At 43.1% G+C, this 19679-nt stretch overlaps 1 protein-coding gene across 1 annotated transcript in view; it reads left to right on the top strand.

The window, feature by feature from the left end:
• scarb2c (scavenger receptor class B, member 2c) overlaps positions 1-18979 on the top strand; it is a 29736-nt gene extending 10757 nt beyond the window's left edge. The window contains exons 7-12 of the mRNA XM_084324432.1: positions 3022-3200; positions 3894-4012; positions 10992-11068; positions 13147-13198; positions 14370-14522; positions 17791-18979. Coding sequence (XP_084180558.1) covers positions 3022-3200; positions 3894-4012; positions 10992-11068; positions 13147-13198; positions 14370-14522; positions 17791-17829 — 619 coding nt within the window. The 3' untranslated portion in view covers positions 17830-18979. The remainder of the gene's footprint in view (positions 1-3021; positions 3201-3893; positions 4013-10991; positions 11069-13146; positions 13199-14369; positions 14523-17790) is intronic.
• Positions 18980-19679: the final 700 nt, after the last annotated feature.

Below are 19679 nucleotides of genomic sequence, written 5' to 3'. Positions count from 1 at the left end.
AAAAAGAGATATTTGATCTCAAGTGACTACCTGGTAAAATAAAGGTTAAATATATAAATAAGAGTCTCATTAAAAATAACAAATTATATTATCGTCCAAAAAAAGCTAAAGAAAGACTCATATATTGTCACTACTAGCTTGACACAGGCCTTTGCTATAAAGTTAACGTTACAATTAGGGATGCTCGATATTGGCTTTTTTACCGATATACCGATATTGTCCAACTCTTAATTTCCGATACCGATATCAACCGATACCGATATATGCAGGTTTGATTCCACCTTCCAATCAGAATTGATAGTGGGCTGTGATGGATATGTAGCACTGTAAATTAACACTTGACTATAGTGCAAGATTCATAACGGGCATTGCATAAATAAATATCATTCTGTAATCGGGGGGAGAAGCAAGGGCCATTATCGTGGCCACGTGCACGATATGTAAACAATAATATTGTCTTATCGCTAAGCCTAATGTAGGCTTTACTTAGTTAGCCACAAACTAATGCGAAGTCAGTGAGGTCAAGCTCCTGTCTGTACAAGCTGACTGAACAGAACTGAAACCTACTCCATAGTGGAAACAGGTCCGTTCAGCTTGTAGAGACGGGAGCGTGACCCCAAGCTGCGGGTCTCCAGTATGAAGAAGTTAACTACATTGATTGTGCTGAGAAAGGAACTATCCCTTTGATAAGATACAATACAGTGGCCTGTTTTGGACACAGCATTACATTGATTCACTGATTGACTTCCATTTGGTTTGGTCTGCGAGCAAAGTTGAACATGCTTTTTCCTTGTTGTTTTTCCTTGTTGCAAATTTACATCATGCAAGATATGTATTTGAATTTTTTTGTGAATGTCCATTTGGTCAGCTTGGTCTGATTTGCTGTTACTGGTTGTCGCCTTCCCCAGCTTTCTCATTATGGCTTGAGTTGACGAGTGTAACTTCTATATATTTTCAATCTCAACCATCCGGAACTGCTGAGACTTATCTCTCAGTATTGTTCAGGTCTGGATAGAGGATTAGCGGCACAGATTTAGCCTGGCTGCCTTAACGGACTGGCTGGTACTAGCCTCTTGAATGAGGTCAAAGCAAAAAGCTGTAACTTCCATCACTCCCCCTACACGTGTATTTTTACTACCATATCTGTATCCCTCTAAAATGACTATGACCACTATATCAGTACTGTCATACAAAGGCAAACTATAGTAACTGAAGTTAAGGCTTTTGGCCTTTTTTTTAGGACCGAGCTCACCACTGGTTGATGCTTCATAGACACAAAGGTGTCCATATTCTGTGATTGTTTATATGACAGAGCACCTTTATGACAACTAAATGCTAAACTAATGTTCCTTTCTAACCTTGCCTTGAAGTGTAGCACTTGTAGTATTGTATGGACCGTTTAGGTAGGTTTACACATGTACCTTTTAGGTAGGTTTACACATGTACCTTTTAGTCTAGTACTGTATGGACCGTTTAGGTAGGTTTACACATGTACCTTTTAGTCTAGTACTGCATGGACTGTTTAGGTAGGTTTACACATGTACACCTTTTAGTCTAGTACTGCATGGACTGTTTAGGTAGGTCTACATGTACCTTTTAGTCTAGTACTGCATGGACTGTTTAGGTAGGTTTACACATGTACCTTTTAGGTAGGTTTACACATGTACCTTTTAGGTAGGTTTACACATGGACTGTTTAGGTAGGTTTACACATGTACCTTTTAGTCTAGTACTGTATGGACCGTTTAGGTAGGTTTACACATGTACCTTTTAGTCTAGTACTGTATGGACCGTTTAGGTAGGTTTACACATGTACCTTTTAGTCTAGTACTGTATGGACCGTTTAGGTAGGTCTACATGTACCTTTTAGTCTAGTACTGTATGGACCGTTTAGGTAGGTCTACATGTACCTCTTCAATTAATCAGCTCACCACGAAGCCCACCTAGAAGATTAATATGCACCTTCTTTCTCATAGACTAAATAAAATACTCGTATACACCAATTCACTGTTTATGGAGCATCTTCAGTACATTGTACCTAACCTAGTAAAACATTACTGAAAGCATTCCTCCTTCACAGTGATTACGCACTGTCACAACATTACAGTGTGACCGTATTTGCTGTTACTGGTTGTCTGCCTTTGGTTGTCTGCCTTATCCACCTAACTATTCACATCTGTGCATCAGCTGATCTAGATAACGTTAGCAGGCACCTGATGTGATGTGCTCGGTATCAACTGCTGTGATTTGACTTGTGAATGTAAAACTTCTGTTGGACAAATATCTGAGGCTTTCATCGAAATTGCGCTGACAAAGCACTCTGTTGTTTGGAGAGGCAGTATTTATTTAGTTTAATCAGTGTTTAGCAAACCGACATCAGCAGCATGCCACTTGGGTAAACAATACGGCTCTTGCAAAATAAAGCACATGGCTGATTTGCATATTTGTTTGTGGAAGAAGTTAATGATTTGAGAACAATGACATGTCTGGATAGCTAGTAGCTAGCCTCATCAAACATACTGTCGGATCTACTGTTTATCAAACTTAGGCAACATATTGACAGAAAGCCTTGCTAGCGTAAAGTTAGCTTGCATACTCATTTTCACTGGCATCAGTCGAAAATGGGGAGGGGGCGGGTTGTAGTCTATCTGGTGGGAGACGGGAAGCCAGCAGAGGTCTTTTAGGGCTGAGTGAGAGGTGGTTGTCAAGCAGTTGTTACATTGGCAAAGCCAAATTATCTGCTTATAGTCACGTAATTGTGGCTTGCAGACCGTTGTACAACATCAGACAGTCAGGCACCTTTCCTCCTGTAGGCCAGCCATGTTGGATCCAGCAAAAATACAATTGGGGAAGAAATAGAAAATATATACTATTGAAATAGTAATTTAGGTAAAAAAAACAAAAAAAAACAGGACTACCTAAGAGTTAAATAGACATTAATAAGAATTTGACAGAATTTGATAAGCCAGGCTGCTAGGTTAGTTTAGTGAAAATCAACAGTGTCTGTCTCTCTCCTCTTCAGGTCTCTATATTCCCAGTACGTAGAGGATCTGTATGTGAAGGGGATTCCTGCATACCGCTTCGTCCCGCCCAGCAAGGTGTTTGCCAACAGCACAGTGAACCCGGATAACGCAGGCTTCTGTGTCCCTGCTGGCAACTGCCTGGGATCTGGCCTGCTCAATGTCAGCCCATGTAAACAAGGTGATCCAGTGTTTTCACTACATTCAGCAGCAAAATCCCCCCAAAAAACTAAAGAAAATTGGGTGAAAAATGTTGAGGTTTCTCCCACTTATCTTTTTTTGATCTACCTTTTCTCCCATCCCAATTTCGTATCGTCCAATTCTACCCTCCCCTGTCTCGAATGCTGTTAGGCCATGCCTCCACAAGCCGGCTAAGCTAAGGACTAAGCCTTACATCACGTGTCCCCTCCGGTACTCGAGGAAGCAGCAGTCGCATCTTTTCACCTGCACAGCGCGATCTCTCAGCGGCGGGGGTCTGCATTTGAAGGGCACGCTGCCCCCGTCGCTTCCTGATTTTGCTGCGCAGGCGCACCAACCGACCTGTAGGAGTCGCTGTCCACAACGTCCGATCCCCACCCATCAGCTTCCCACCCCCTAATACTGCCAATTGTATTAGTATGAACGACCAGCCAAGCTGATAGCAATGTGGAGAGCTGGGCTCGAACCCAGCGTCTCCTGCATTGGTGGTGAGCGCCTTGCCCACTGCACCACCTAGCCGCCCTCTCCCACTTATCTTAATGTCAAGGTATGGGTTAGGTTTATAAACAATTACGAGGAGTTCCCTGCTTGGCCACCAAGTGACGACCTTGACGGCGATCAATCAAAGCAGAAGTAGCACACGATGACTAACATCTATCCTTTCCATTCCCTTTAGGTGCACCCATTATCATGTCCTCGCCACACTTCTACCAGGCGGATGAGAAGTTTGTCATGGATGTGTTTGGAATGAATCCCGAGAAGGAGCAACACCAGACCACCATTGACCTCCACCCGGTAGGACATTAGCACCTGTCTTTGGGTGCGGCTCTGTTCTGGATCTGCACCTTCAGCGCAATTCATATTTTGTCTATATTTTGTCTAAGTATAAAGTATGTACCCCCTTTTTAGAATGCCTCTTTTAACTCATTTGCCGTCTTAACATTACGTAATCCTCAGCTCACAGTCTGCCTGAGAGTTCTGGAATTTTGAGCCCCCCAGCCTGCCTTGTTTATGTTACCCATTTCCTGACATCTTATTATCGTCTTTAAAGGGCTCTAGCAGGCTCATTTCCTAAGCTGGTCCACTGGCAAATGGGTCGAATTAATTAATAATATTAATAATTTTCCAAAATTAAGATACTTTAAGCTAGCTTAAATTCCATGGGAGGTACAGCAAATGCCATGGCATGGCCATTTTCAAAGGGGTCCCATGACTTCTCACCACAAGATATCGAATGGAAATGGGCTCAATAGAACCACACGACTCATCTTTACAGTCAGGCTAATATGCCAGTCACATGCAGAATTAGGCCCAAACCAAGCCATATAACAAGGTTAATTTGTAACATGCTGTTTAGGTGACAGATAAAGCTCCAATGCAGGCTGGTGTACTGGATCCTGTCACCTTGGGCAGGCTAGAGGTTCAGAATCCTGGTGAGCCCAGGGAAGTTAATGAGTTAAGGCCATTTTATGGTTCCGTGGCTCATAAAACTGGGTCTGTGTAGAGCTTTTAAGCCCAAAGAAACACATGTTCCACTTCACTTCTTCTGAATTTCAACATACTGGTAAATGTCTTAATTAGTTTTGAGGACCTTGCTGCCCAGGGTTGGGTTGTTCCCGATCGTCGGGCACAAACGTACTGTCCCAAATCAAAGAAACACCCCCAGCGTGATGCGTGGATGTTTGCAGTTAAACGAGACTGGACGCCATCAGCAAACCCATTAAATCCATACCTACTCTCTGTGGTTGCAAATGATGTACTGGGTTATTATTTCCAGGGACCAGGATGAGTTGCACATGTTGTTATTGTTTTGAAACATTGAAATGGTATTCAGCCTCTCTGGTCACAAGTACCATGTTACACTCAGTACTGCCAATAGGTGGGGCCCTCTCCTCAGATAACAACAATCAGCCAGGGTGAGTTTTCCCCATGGTGGGAAATGGAACGCCAGCCAAAATGTTGGTTTGTCCACTGTACAAGACACAGTGGTGGGTAAACAACCAGATTATTATATTCTAAAAATAGAAGTGTCTTGTGAATTTACGATGCCGCAAGTTAGTTTCCTTCCCTGCTTTTCATTGAAATGAATATTGTTTCAAGTTTGGAAAGTGCGTGAGACTCAAAAGTTGGAATGCACAACACAGCCCTCACTGGAATGTTCATCCAAATGATTCCATCGTTATGGACACATGAACTTTCCGAGACTTACTTTATGAGACACACCAGACGCTGAAGTGCCGTGAAGCACCATTCTCGTGCGAACAGGAGCCTGGCTGGTCACACCAGAAGCCATTTCTCCATGCCGTAGAGTAGATGTAGAGGTGCTTGCTGTTCACAGAGAAAATATGACGGACGCCAAAAGAGCGAAGGCAGTAGAGAAGAGATGGGTCTTGAGACGAGATAGAAAAACTGAGAGTCTCTAATGTCTTGTGGGAGGAAGATCCAGAGCCTGGGAGCTGCCCTGGAGAAGAGCTCTGTCCACAAAACTGCAAAGGTTGGAATTGGAGGTGGAGAGAAGTGAGGCTGAGTGGATCTGAGGGACTGAGAGGGTAGTTAGGGAGAGAGGAGGACAGTGAGATGTGGGGCTGTGCAGTTGGTGAAGGGCTTTGTAGGTGATCTGGTGGGAGATGGGAAGAAGACCAGGATTAGGTGTGAGTTGGAAGTGGGCTGGATGTGCTCTGGACCAGTTTGATGAAAGGCACTGATGCCATAGAGGAGTGAGTTACAGTAGTCAAGACGGAAGAGATGGAAGACGTGGATCAGTGTACGAGAGGTGCAAAGGTGGTAGAAGGAGGATACAAGCCATCATAGGTGAACTGGCCAGTCAAACATATAGATGTGAATACGAATGGCTGTTGTATCGGTTTCAATGTTACAGTATGTACTAACTAAACCCATCCCACTGGCACCATCTACTCCTCTGCTAAAGCGAGGGAAAACCATGGTCGTTTTGTGTAGAATTTAAATAATATCTGCAGGCTGACATTACCATCTGTCATGGGCTCTGGGCTCAACGTTAACGCTGCAGTGAAAATGAGGACAATATGAAACTAACGATCGCAAGGAATCTGTAGATGAACCAACCAGGTCATGTTCGCTCAGCTGGAGAGGATCCAAAGATTATCAATATTTTGATGAAGAAAAAATACTGCATCGTTTTACTGTATATCTCAAGGTTAGCAATATTGCATTTTCAATGCAAATTGTAAATGGCTACATTTATATAGCGTTTTTATCCAAAGCGCTTTAATAATAATAATACATTTTATTTATAAAGCGCTTTTCAAGAACCCAGAGATGCTGACAATGAGCAAAACAAATTAACAGAGAAACAAATAACCACAGGGAATAAGCAACAGTATGAATATGCAGGACATAAAACCACGGGTAACAAGTAACGGATACTGAGTCCAGTAGGGGAACAGTCAGGGAAGTAGGGAAAACCGAGGGGAGGGGGGGGCAGGAGAGGGAGAGAAAGTAGGGTAGGGGAGGTCGTAGGTTGGAGCATTGAAATATTTGCTTTTATTTGCATTGAAAAATAATACACCAAATCACCAAAGTACAACCACAGAAACCAGGAGGGTGTGTTTTCTTAAAATAATTTGTTGCATCAAGTCCATGGTTCACTCTAAAATAAAATCTGAAACTTGTATTCATTGATGTCGCTAACTAACTGTGGGTGGTTGATTGTGTTTATTTATTATATTTATGCTTACACCTCCTATCATGCATAGCCATCTCAACTCTGCCAGTATATGAGATGATTAAGATATTTTCACTGGTCAAAGTCCTGTGACACATTTCACATGAAGTGACGCAGGTTGTTAGGTTTTATTAGTTGTCATATCTATAGCCAGTGGAGATCGTGGAGGATGGGGTGATGTGGTCGGAGCGGCGGGTGGAGCTGAGCATGCGAGCAGCAAAGTTTTGGACGTATTGTAGTTTATTGAGGATTTTGGTTGATGTGCCATACAGAATGCTGTTGCAGTAGTCCAGTCGGGAAGTGATAAGTGCATGGGTCAGTGTTTCGGCAGCAGAGAAGGGCGAGGGGTGTAGACAACTAGACAGGCAATGTTCCTGAGGTGGAAGAAGGCGGTTTTAGTGATCTGGTTTACATGCAGGAGGAAGGAAAGGGTGGGGTCGAGAATGATACCTAGGTTGCGGACGTGGGTGGAGGGGGTGACAATGGAGCCGTCAATGTTGACAATTAGGGTGGGTCAGGGAATTTGGGCCAATGATGATTTGTTACAGTTGAGTTTAACTCATTCAGCGCCAGGGGTTGCTGTCTACCTTCTGGGTAGAACGCCATTGCTGTAAGTCAATGGGGCGCTTTGTTCACTTGCGAGTGCTTAAAATATGAAATAGTATAGCTATGGATCTAATACACCAGTCGATTGTCAGTGAGTTGCTTCCAGTTAACATGCACAAAACACATTGTTTTTTCATCCATACATTTCCATTTTATACTGTGGTGAATAAGAGTATTTCCAGAGCATTCCGTCTAATCTCAAGAAACTCGAGCAAATGGCGCTTCAATGTATTTCCTTAGAAATCGTGCCATTTGTCGCTTGATTTATGAATTGTTCTGAAAATAACGCTATTATCTGTATTATGTGTCATCATGCGTGAACAGAAGCGGGGGCTGAAAAATCGCTTCTCAGTGCTTGCCTGCAGCCAACGTCAGAAACACACACACACACACACACACGCTCCGATGGTGGCGAAAGAAACATCGGATTAACCCAAGATTCGTAACATAGAGTCCTTACCTCACATCTGATGTCCTGCAATAAGACTAATCCAATTCCTGATCGCCATTCCAAATATTGATCGCGTTTATTTATCCAACATTATATGTCCGAAAGGCATAATCCACGCTGCTCTCAGTCTCCCCAGTCCATGTGTTATAACGATACAGCATGCCCAAGAAGGAAAACCTGGACCGGACTTCTTTTTTTTTTTTTAACTTTGACCAGTCACCTGGTTCTTTTTAGCGTTTATCGCTTTTTCTTCGCATTCATACTTGGTCAAGTTCGACTGACAGAAGCAGGCTGAAAGGGTTCAGATGGGGGGGAAGACACTCTGGGAAAGGCACGGTTGCCGTCCGGGATTCGAACGCACTCAGCCCCAGATCCGCGCGAGCGCGGTTGTCCACGGCGCTGAAATAGCACTCGCGGTACGTGGTGAGCTACTGGAGCTCCCCTGGACCGGACTTCTTAGATCACTGCACAGCCCAAGGGGAAGGGATTTCAGCTGGAAGGCGTAGGCGGCGGTATTTGCCCTTTGCGAGCTCAGACCCATTCCCAATGATAACATCAGGCTGGATGGATGAAAAATTAATGGATATAGCTAATAAAAGAAATAACGATTAAAGCCTCGTGATTGGCGCTCAACGCATGGCGAGTTAACCCGACTTTTTCCGTGATTGGCGCTGAATGAGTTAAGAGTTTTTTTGCATCCAGATTTGTATGTCAGAAAGGCAGGTGATGGATGGGTGGAGTGGGTGGTGGCAGTGATCGTCTTGGTGGAAAGGAGGAGCTGTGTGTCATCAGCATAGCAGTGTAATCGGAGGCCATGTTTGTGGAGGATCTGTCCAAGTGGGAGAATGTAGAGGGTAAACAGTAGGGGACCAAGTACTGAACCCTGGGGAACACCGTGGGGGACATGGGCAATGGGGCATTTGGAGTTGTTGGTGTAGAATGGTGCTGTGTTTGGTGCGAAAGCCGGATTGGAAGGGTTCGTAGAGGTTATTGGATTCAAGGTGGGATGTTAACTGAGTGGCAACAGCTTGTTCTAAAATTTGACAGAGGAGTTTATGATATAGTGATCAGGCGAGAGAGTGAGGGGAGGCAGGCCTTGACTAAGGGGGAGGGGTGCAGGTTGAAGATTTCATGCGAGTCATGATGGTGGATAGGTTGGATGCTGTGATTTCAGAGAAGGATGAGAGTGGGGGATTTGGGGGTGGGGTCGGGTTCCGGATCAGAGACAATGGAGATGGAGGAATTGGCCAGTTGGTTGTGAATTGTGTCAATTTTAGTTTGAAAGTGAGAGAGAAATGAGGTACATTGACTGACAGTGAATGAGTTGGAGATGGTGTCCATGGGTTTGAGGAGTTTGTTTATGGTGGAGAAAAGTGTCCTTTGGTTGTTGCTGCCAGATTGTATGATGGAGGAGTAGTGGGAGAAGCGTGAGTTTGAGGGCTTCTTTGTAGTGCTGTTGATGGAGTTTGTAGGAATCTTTATGGACAGTGAGACCGGTTTTGTTTACAAGGCATTCAAGCTGACGGCCCTTGGATTTTAGCTGATGGATATGGTGGGTGTACCACTACCAGGGGGCAGAGTGGGTGAAGGAGACAGATTTGTTTTTTTTAAGGGAGCAAGTTGGTTGAGTCAGGAGGTGAGTGTGGTTGTAGGTGTTGACCAGTTCAGTGGGGGAGAAATTCTGGATGAGGGCGGGGTCAGGGAGGGTGTCGGCCAGTAGGGAGGAAAGGGAGGGGGGGTGGATTGATTTAAGGTTCCGGAAGGTTATGCGCTTTTGTTTCACGCGGGGGGTGGGGATGAGAATGTCCAGGGTGATGGCGAGATGGTCAGAGATGGTGAGGTCATAGCTGGTGAGATTGTTGGAGAGGCCGGAGGTGCAGATCAGATCCAGAGTGTGTTCTTTGTTGTGGGTGGGAAAAGAATTAGAGCGTCCAGGAGTTCAGTAGCGCGTTTGGAGTCAGCCAAGTCAATATGTATATTGAAGTCACAGAGTAATAGAATGGAGAGATGGCACAGAATTGTGTGAGGAACTCTGACAGTTCAGAGGGAATGGCAGGGTTTGGTTTGGGGAGGCGGTAATGACTGCAGTAACCAGGGGTTTAAATCAAATCAAATTTATTTGTAAGGCCCGACAACACACGTTAATGTCCCCATGGGCCGGACACGTCTTCATTAAACAAGTCAAGAAGAATAAATAAATCACAATAAATCAAGAACAAAACAAAAACACTATGAAGTCCAAAAAATGTAAAATAAATGAATGCAACACTCGCAGACATACTCCACGCGAAGGTAAGGAAAAACTCACTAAAACCTAGCATTAGGAAAAAATGCACCACAGGCAATGTGGAGGAGAGAAACCTTAGAAGGGCCGTTCAAGGGGGGATCTCCCTTCTTAGATGTCGGTGATAGTAGTGTTGCAATAAAACAGGCGAGACAGTTTAGGACCAGACAGTTTAAAAACAAGGTGTTAAATGAGGAGAGGGCCATGATGGTTATTGCAGTTGTTTTGATGTTTTGGTGATGAATTGTGGCAATACCACCACCAAGCTTATGGTAGCGTGGTTTATCCAAGTAGGTGTATCAGGGGGGTGAGGTCTGGTTCAGTGAGAAATATTCTTGATGTTTTTGCCATGTTTCAGTAATGCATAGAAAGTCCAGATTATTGTCCATTATAAATTAATTTACAATGAGGGCCTTGCTATTGATAGATAGACCGGGCATTAAACAGCAACTTTCAGAAGTGGTTGAGTTTGAATGGGCTGTGATGCTTTTGCCAGGGGGCGGAGGTTTAAAGCATTCACGTGTGGGTTGTACTGATGACGTGTCGTGTTGTTGTGGTGACGGAATGAGGAAGTGCGGGAGCTGTTGTCGTTGTTCAGTTGTAATCTTTCTCCCATGATACTGTGCTGCAGTTTTTGTGAATAGATTGCTCATAACTCTTTCGTTATACTTTTGAACCTGACTGCATGTCTGTGCTGTTTCTAACGCCAGGGTATGGTTCTGTTTCCCAGCTCACAGGTTTGGTGCTACAGGCAGCGAAGAGGATGCAGATCAACGTCTTTATGGAGCAAATCTCCAGCTTCGCGTCGTAAGTAACAAACTGGCTGCACGATGTCTATGTAGAGGCGAATTCAAATCTTCTATACTTTTATATGGGTTTGGCACAGAGTAAAGTGTTCACAAAGTTATTATTAGTATTATCACAAGAACAATTTTCAAGTAAAGAGGTCGATTGCCTCCTCACTCATAGAACACAGTATTAAGCTGTGAAGTGTGGCTATAATTTTATGGGGCTACTCTTCCCTTGACTCATTGTTAAGGGTTATTATTTAATGTACATTTTTCTTTATTTATTGATTGATTTTTGACGAGAAAGGAAATACATTTTAACTTTTGAGAAAATGTATATTCCGTGAGGTAGTCTTGAGTTTTTGAAAATCTATCCATTCAAATCCCAACAGGTTTTTTCAGAAATACTGTTATGCTACTATTAAAGGGAAACTGAGACATATCTTTATGACACTGTGGGCTAGATCCACAAAGAATGGATTGCACAGAGCAAGTTGCACCCTTACTTACAATTCATTATGAATTGAAAATGGGGGACCCTGATGTAAACAAGACGAAAGTCTTTCTCTGGTCTGCATCCCCTTAACACTTTGGTTGCCTTGGGTTAAATTCATGATATACCATAGGTTGCCGGCTCTATTTGTCTATGGAGAAAGTCCCCTTCTTTGCAGGGCTATAACTTTTTTAATTCTATTGCTACATTGCCATTATTAGGGCCCATTCAAAGTCCTATATGTATTGTTCATTGTGTAGCAACGTTAAACTTTTTCATTCACATATTCATAGTAGTATGGTCTAATGTATAAGTATGTTTTCATCTCTTTCTGCAGCTTTCTCCAGAACGTGATATATAGCCCCAAATGCATTATATTGATGATGAAATACAGTTTGATGGCAATCAGCGCGATATAAAAAATTCCAACTAGACGTACTTCTAGAAGTTACTACACGTCATCTGATGTTGACCGGATGGGCGAGGGGGCGTTTATAATTCCGTGGGCAGCGTTATACCAATCATCTAATGTGGGTCAAATGTTGATAATAGCAGTTAGTATCGAAGACGGTAACGTTACACGCTCAAACTCACCCCAGTCTCCGTGCGCCGTTGGGCGATCGTCGTAGAGTAGAAATTCTATCATTATGGGATGGCGATTTACCCGGTCCATTTCCAGCTTGTATAATGGTATATACGTCCAAATCATGTTGTTTATCGAGTTATTGGCAATCGATCGCTATGTAGCGTGACGAGCCAGAGTCCCGGGACATGTACCGAGTGGCCGGAAGCAATACGGACGTCTAGCACAACCTCTATGGCACATCCTGTTTAAGCGATTGCGCCGATCGGCCACCAGATGGCGCTCCTGAACCGCCAGAGAGCTCAGTGGGTCCTGCTGGTGGATCTCAGGCCAGCGGAGGGGACATATTAATCCGATCACAGATTTTTGAAATATTGATATAAGGACAACGTAAAGCGTCCTCCGGCAACTTTAGCATGGCCAGCAAAGACGTCTAAAGACGTTTCATGGCAGTCAAAGTGTTAACAATTGTGTGTATTGAGCCGTACTGTATTGTACCCATTCTGCAATCTGTTAATACAATTTTCATTAAATCAATCACCGTGCAGATCCAATCCATTCTTTGTGGATCTAGCCCATGTGTTTTTGATTATTTTAGTTTTTCTTTGTAAACCATCTAAGCTAGATAACGATCAATATTCTTTATTTTACCCCCCCCCAGCCTTGTCATCATACTGTAATCAAAGGCACAATCGCAGTCTGATCATGGAATCCTAAATTGTACTGCAAATTATTAAGTACCGGTAATAATAATGCCATCGTCATCATTATTACTGGACTTTTGGACTAGGTATCTTTGGGCACTGTTTTACATTTGTGTCTTTCATCTTTCTTGAAATGAGACTGCAGCCTTTTACAGATTATGTGACACTGGTTGTGCCCAAATGGAAGAGCTCACATGAGCAATTGGACTGTGTTTCATGCATCGCTGTTGGGAGGGTTTTCTCTTGATAGGCCCAATTCTGTTAATACTACTACTACTAATAATAATAATAACGTTTGTCATTCTCTTTCCATTCAGTCAAACAAGAAAGGTGAGGACAGTGGTGCTTCCTGTGGTCTATCTCAATGAGGTACACAAAGATTGTCTTGTTGCACACACTCACACTCAGCACAGACTTTAAATTAAGGTTAGGACATTTTTAAGCATCACCATTACTGGGATTATGGGCTAGCAGCCAGCTCATACTCTCACCTCAATCTAGAAACACTATTAGAAGGAGATGACAACGGTTGCTACAGCATGTGTCCCACAGTTCTTTGCATTGTGAGGAACCGGGGACCAGCATTGCAGTTGGAATTAATGGGAGTCAATGAGCCTGACAATTAAAGTCTGACATCATTAGCTTGTCGACAAGTAATGAAACCAGTTTGCTACAATTCAGTTAATTTTAATGATTCAGAAACACCCACACCAACCATGACAATTGATTTATCACCTGCTAGCACAGGTTAAGCCAATGTCAACCAATGTCTATCCTCCATAGCAACCCATCACACGCTTATTTCCCATGAATTTGTTTCAATTTGAAAGCTTCCTTCATTGCGATGCTAACTTGACATCTCCTTCTACCAGCACTTCCTCTTTCAGAGTCATATCTCTGCTGTTGCGTGAAAATCTTTTAATGTTTTGTTTATTTGAACGTTTGAAATAGAAACCATTTCATGACCTTAGGGTCCATGAAATCCCTAAACACCAAACCTATTCTACATAAGTAATTTTTCGTAATTCCCGAACAGTTTTCTTTTTACGTAAAAGGTTTTCATCGGACAGCAGAAATATTGGAAATTATCATTGCTAACAGCTGGACCTTTATGTGTGATGCAGGCGCCATGACAACGAATGCCACCATGTGTTAAAAAAAAACATTTATTTGAATGTTTGGGGCCAGCTTAGAAACGGATACATCATTGTCTAATATGTGATTGTTCTGTTCCAGTGTGTGTGTGTGTGTGTGTGTTTTTTGTGTTCGACGTTAACTATTGTGCAACCTTATACAATGTACTTAAATAAATAACTTATTTGGAACTTACCCTTGTGTTTGCTATTTTATTGAGATTATGTTTTTAAGTTGCAGGAAATTACAGAAAATTACTTTCTTTATTGCATTTTTTTTTGCCTCCGGACCACCCCCTAGTTACAATTCAGCACCATCTTCTTAAAAGGTCCTGGGGAAAGTCCTGTGATTGGTTGTTGGATGTTATCCTATCATTCTAACCCTGCTCTTCTGCCCTCCTCTCAAGAGTGTCATCATTGACGACGAGTCGGCCAAGAAGCTGCAGCTGATAGTGTTCGAGCAGCAGGTCGTGGTCCACATTCCCTTCATGGTGATTGGTCTGGGTGTCCTCCTGGGGTTGATCTTCATGGTTCTCATCTGTCGCCAGAAGACCCCCGAGGTAGGAGATCAGGTTTTATACAAGATGTCAATGAATACAAGATGTGGGTTTGCATTTGTCGTTATGTGAAAGACCTCAGTGTTTGATTGATTGATTGATTGAAAACTTTATTAACAGATTGCAGAATGGGTACAATACAGTACAGCTCAATACACACAATTGTTAAGGGGATGCAGACCAGAGAAAGACTTTCGTCTTGTTTACATCAGGGTCCCCCATTTTCAATTCATTCATTTTGCTAATGAACTGTGAGTCATTGGTTCTTTACATGGACAGACGATTCTAAACCGACTAACTCGATTAACTTGGTTTTGGATAGATACAGCGTGGCCACCAGAACCCGGGTAAGCTCGTACTCTGATTATGAGAGGCTTTGGTTAAAAGGCCCTGCTGCCTAAGCTGCGTAGTTTATTTAGATAGTAAACGGGTTACTGTGGCATGTTACATGTAACTCCGTTCACTACTGGTTTGCACCTTCTGCACAAAGCCATAGGGTCACATGTAACGGAAGGTAGACCAAATGCGTCCACATTTTTATAGGATTCTAGCACATTTTCATAACAATAGCGAATATTACCGTTTTCATTGAGGTTTCTTACAAATTAACAATGCTTTATGTTGTCCTTTATATGCCGATTATCATTAAAATCTTAAATTGTACCATATGTCCCCCTTTAGACAACATATGTAACGCTACCAGGGCACTTTTGTTAAGATAATTAGTTTACCATTCGCGGTCGTTATACTGCGGTCGCATACCGCTGTTTAGATCACGTCGAAGAATAGACACATCCCAGTGACCTGTGCTAACGCTCTTGGGAAATGTATTCATGTAGTTTTCAACATTTTCACCTTTTAATTTTAAACCAATGCTGCCATCTACTGACAACAGAAAGTGTTGTCTAATCGTCACCTTGAGAGCCACTTCCGTATACAGCGTCGCCCGAAACCCATTCTAGAGATTCCCACTTTTTACTGGGAATGGGGCGTGGCCGTATTTGGTCCCAGACAATAAGAGTGGCTGCGATTGGTCACCGTGACGGTACATTCTGATGTCACCAGAAATCCTCTCCTTTCTGGGCAGATGAATATCATCATGATTTATTTCATATGTTGTAAAAGTAACCCACTATTGCTCAGGCTCAAACGAGGGATTAAACTCGTTTCGCAACTATGCCACAATAATGTGGAACGCCCTACCAACAGCCGTAAAGGAATGTGAATCCCTACCCTCCTTCAAAACCGCTCTCAAAGGGCACCTACGGGTGGCTGCAATTAGAAACTGGCCCTGGTAAAAGTCCAAACCCCCCACCCACCCACCCCCCTCCAATGTACAGTGTCTTCCCCTTCGGATGTATATATTTTTTTATGGTCTCTTTTTCTTACACAGTACTGTATATTTGTATGTCTCTAAATGTTTTGATGAATTGAAAATAGAGGACCCCTATGTAAACAAGACAAAAGTATTTTTCATCCTCTTAGCAGTTGTTGTATTGAGCTGTACTGTATTGTACCCATTCTGCGATCTGTTAATAAAGTTTTCAATCAGTCAAAGAAGGACAGGCGGGACGTTTGGTAGAGGTCTAAGCACTGGCCTACCACAGCAGAGACCCAGGTTCAATTCACAGCAGGGGTACCTCCGGCTTGGTCAGTCGTCCCTACGAACACAGTTGGCAGTGGTCGTGGGTGGAAAGCCAGTGGGATGCGAGTCCTGGTCATTGCAATAGACTCCTACTGGTCAGTTGGGGTACCTGTTCAGCAGGGAGGGGATCTGGGGGAGATAGCGTGAACCTCCGTGGGCGTTACACTCTCTCCCAGTGAAACTCCTCGCTGTCGGGTTAAAATATGTGGTTGGCGACTCCACATGGATTGCATGAGGTAGTCTACACCAGGGGTCACCAACCTTTTTGAATCCGAGTGCTACTTCAAGGGTACTGAGCAGTACGAATGGCTACCTGAATAAGACCTTAAAGGTCGCTTTCACACAGGGGCTGTTTGGTCCGGACCAGAATTCGATAGTCCGGTTTTTCGGGTTTGTGTGAATGCGCGTCGAACTCGGTCCGCGGACCAAGCAGGCGAACTCTGGTCCGCCTGAAAGCGTGGGTCTCGGTTCGGCTTCATCGAACCAAACGTAGGAAGTCACCTGATAAACCATCTTGGGTATATTATTACCGCGGCGCGCATTCACTGCAAAACAAGCACACTGCATCTATCTATCTACTGTGCATCTTAGGGTAGAACAAGGAAGAAATAAAAAACAGCTGTTATTATTATTAATATTACCGCGGCGCGCATTCACTGCAAAACAAGCACACTGCATCTATCTATCTATCTACTGTGCATCTTGGGGTAGAACAAGGAAGAGAAAAAACACAGCTGTTATTATTATTAATATTACCGCGGTGCGCATTCACTGCAAAACAAGCACACTGTGTAAACATGTCTCGTGGACAGACTTGGGGGGCTGAAGACCAAATAAAACAGCTGCTTGTGGGGAATGTGGGCACTCACAAAAACAACGAGGTGTACAAGTTGTTTAGCGAGAGGATGGCGGTAATGGGAATTATAATCGAACGATGGATCAATGCCACGTCTCTGCTACTATCACGCTCACGCAGTTTGTGTTGACGCGCATTTCACTTCCTGAAAGGGAGGGATTTCCACTCTCCATTGTGTCCAATAGACGAGCGCCCTTTTCGACCGCGTGACATTGTTCAGATAGTTCGGTGCATAGGGTGCGCCTCACAGATTTTAGTGTGAACGCAGGCGAACCAAATGAAGAATGCAACAATGTTGCAACTAAACCACCAGAACCGCACCGAGTCCACCAAAACTATATGTGAAAGCGACCTAACCAGAATATGGCCAATAGCTGGATTACTCTGATTTTTTTTTTGTCATTTTAGTACTTGGCAAAAAATTAAAACAGCACAGAGACATATGGAAAATTATGTTGACAGGTTCAAATGTATAGAGATGTATGAGAAATAATTGTGACTGAGATTTTAGGTCTTCAAAAGTATGGAGACGTATGGGAAATTACTTTGACAAATTCTAGGTCTTCAAAAAGTATTTGAACACAAGAAATCATGGTCTATTTTGACAGAATGCAGGATGCTGAACTCCCTTCACTGCATTGTTGACAACTCCTCGTTTTTCTTCCCGTGTCATGAATAAATCGGATAGAATATCTGTCAGCTAATCTTATAAGAGTAATTTATTTTGATCTAACTGTTCTTTTCTTTCTCCTTTTGATCTCGCTTTTCAGAGCAGTGCCACAGAACGCCAGCCCCTGCTTACGTCATAGCCCCAAACAGGAAGTGGGAAATCTGGGAGAAGAGGATTGCCAAGCGTGCAGTATATTGCTTACTTTATGTCAAAGGTTCAGTGACTCAGCAACATGTGGTTCCTACCTCAGGTTCCTACCTTACAAACCCCATTTTAATCTATTGTTTAATCCACCGTTCTGGGACACAAAATTGCAAAAGGCTATATCTTATTTTTCACCTTGTATATAGTTTTTTTTTTACTGGGGTGCGGTCCCTTCTCTTTCGATTCAAGTCAATTGTTCGTATGATTCTTTCAAATCTGGAATTTTGATGTGAAATTGCTCCCTGATTTGTCTTGAATGAATCAGAACTATGAGTCTTGTCAAAGTCAAAGTAAAAAGGTTTCCGTCACCGACGGAGGGATGGGGTTGATGTGCCCTAATCACTTCTAGGAACAACATGTGTGTTGCTGCTAGTTAACATAATCTTTTTGAAGACCTGTTAAACCTCCTGGGATTAGTGATGAAACTCGTGTCTATGGTGCGATACCATAATCAGGGCTAACAGTGATCCACTGTTAATAGAGATTGCACTAATATAAAGTGTGATTCCAGTATAATCCAATCAAAACTCAATAATTGATCTGCTTCATTGAGCAATTGAAGAATTTTTACTTTTTTAGTCTTCGTCTTTTTTTTATTGAACTCAAGTATTTTCCTGAATTTGTCAGACACACTGGAACAATTTAGAACCCTTTTGACAATAGCCTTAATTATGGAGTGTCGGTTCAGGGACATAGACTATTAGGCGCAAGACTGAAAACCTTGCACTATGTCTGTCCATATTTATATTATCGGTTGGATAACCTGACGTTTCTCTTAGTGTAGATCTAATTTTTCAACAATTCCTGATTTTAAAACGGGCTCATTGATTAGCATTCGGTGTGGTCTGATTGATCGATCTGATGTGATATACTTTGACATAAAGTTTAAAGTAGATGAATGAATATGAAACCGGACCTTAATGCAGCTCGGATATGAGCAAGGGACATTACTCGGGTCCCAAGTGTGATGTTGCATTCTTTATACATTTTTTTACTGACCGTCCTGTTTCTGTGAATGATTTTATGGACATTGATGTAATGATGAGACTGCTTTTCATTTTATTTCTATTTTGTCTGAGGTGTTTCACCACTATTTATGTAGATAATATATCTTTCAAACATTTGCTCAGTATCTCACTATGGGATATGCCTCTCTGTGTGGTCCTCAGAAGCCCAGTATCATTACGCCATACTTGACCGGCTGATAGTTGTGACGCCTGCATCAGGAGAAGGGACATCCTCTCCCTATTTACTGTGTGTGTGTAATGTATATATTATATATATATATGGCTGACGCAGTGTCAAAAATCCATTCAAAAACCTCTTCTCCGTTCACTCAGAAAGCATCTCACAATGTGGAGCTATCCTGATAGCTCCACATTGGCCGGACAAACATCAACTGGAAGAGATCATTCAGCTGCTCTGCAGCCAGCCATGGCCCCTCCCCACGCAGGGACCTTCTCTCACAGGCACTGGGGGAAATTGTTCATCCTTACCCAGAACGACTTACCCAGGACCTCTGGGCTTGGCCAGACTTCCCCCTTTTTAGAGATGTGACTATGGGGGTGTGACATCCCCTTATTGGGTGTTTTCTGAAGGGCGTTTGCAGCCTACATCCAGTATCCCAGCAACTTGCCCCAACCCGAATGTGGTCTTGGACGCATTATCTCACTCCCCCTTTGGGCTCTTGGATCGGGCAGATCAAAAGGTTTTGGTGCATGCTGAATGTAGTTTGCCCCAGGGGATGCATTGGTGGTACTATGCCTTAATCCGGCATTCGTACCC

Source organism: Notolepis coatsorum (assembly GCF_963971535.1).
Source record: "Notolepis coatsorum genome assembly, chromosome: 11".
NCBI classification, from domain to species: Eukaryota; Metazoa; Chordata; class Actinopteri; order Aulopiformes; family Paralepididae; genus Notolepis; species Notolepis coatsorum.
The sequence above is the reverse complement of the archived record's forward strand: the minus strand, read 5'-3'. Positions and strand labels throughout refer to the sequence as shown.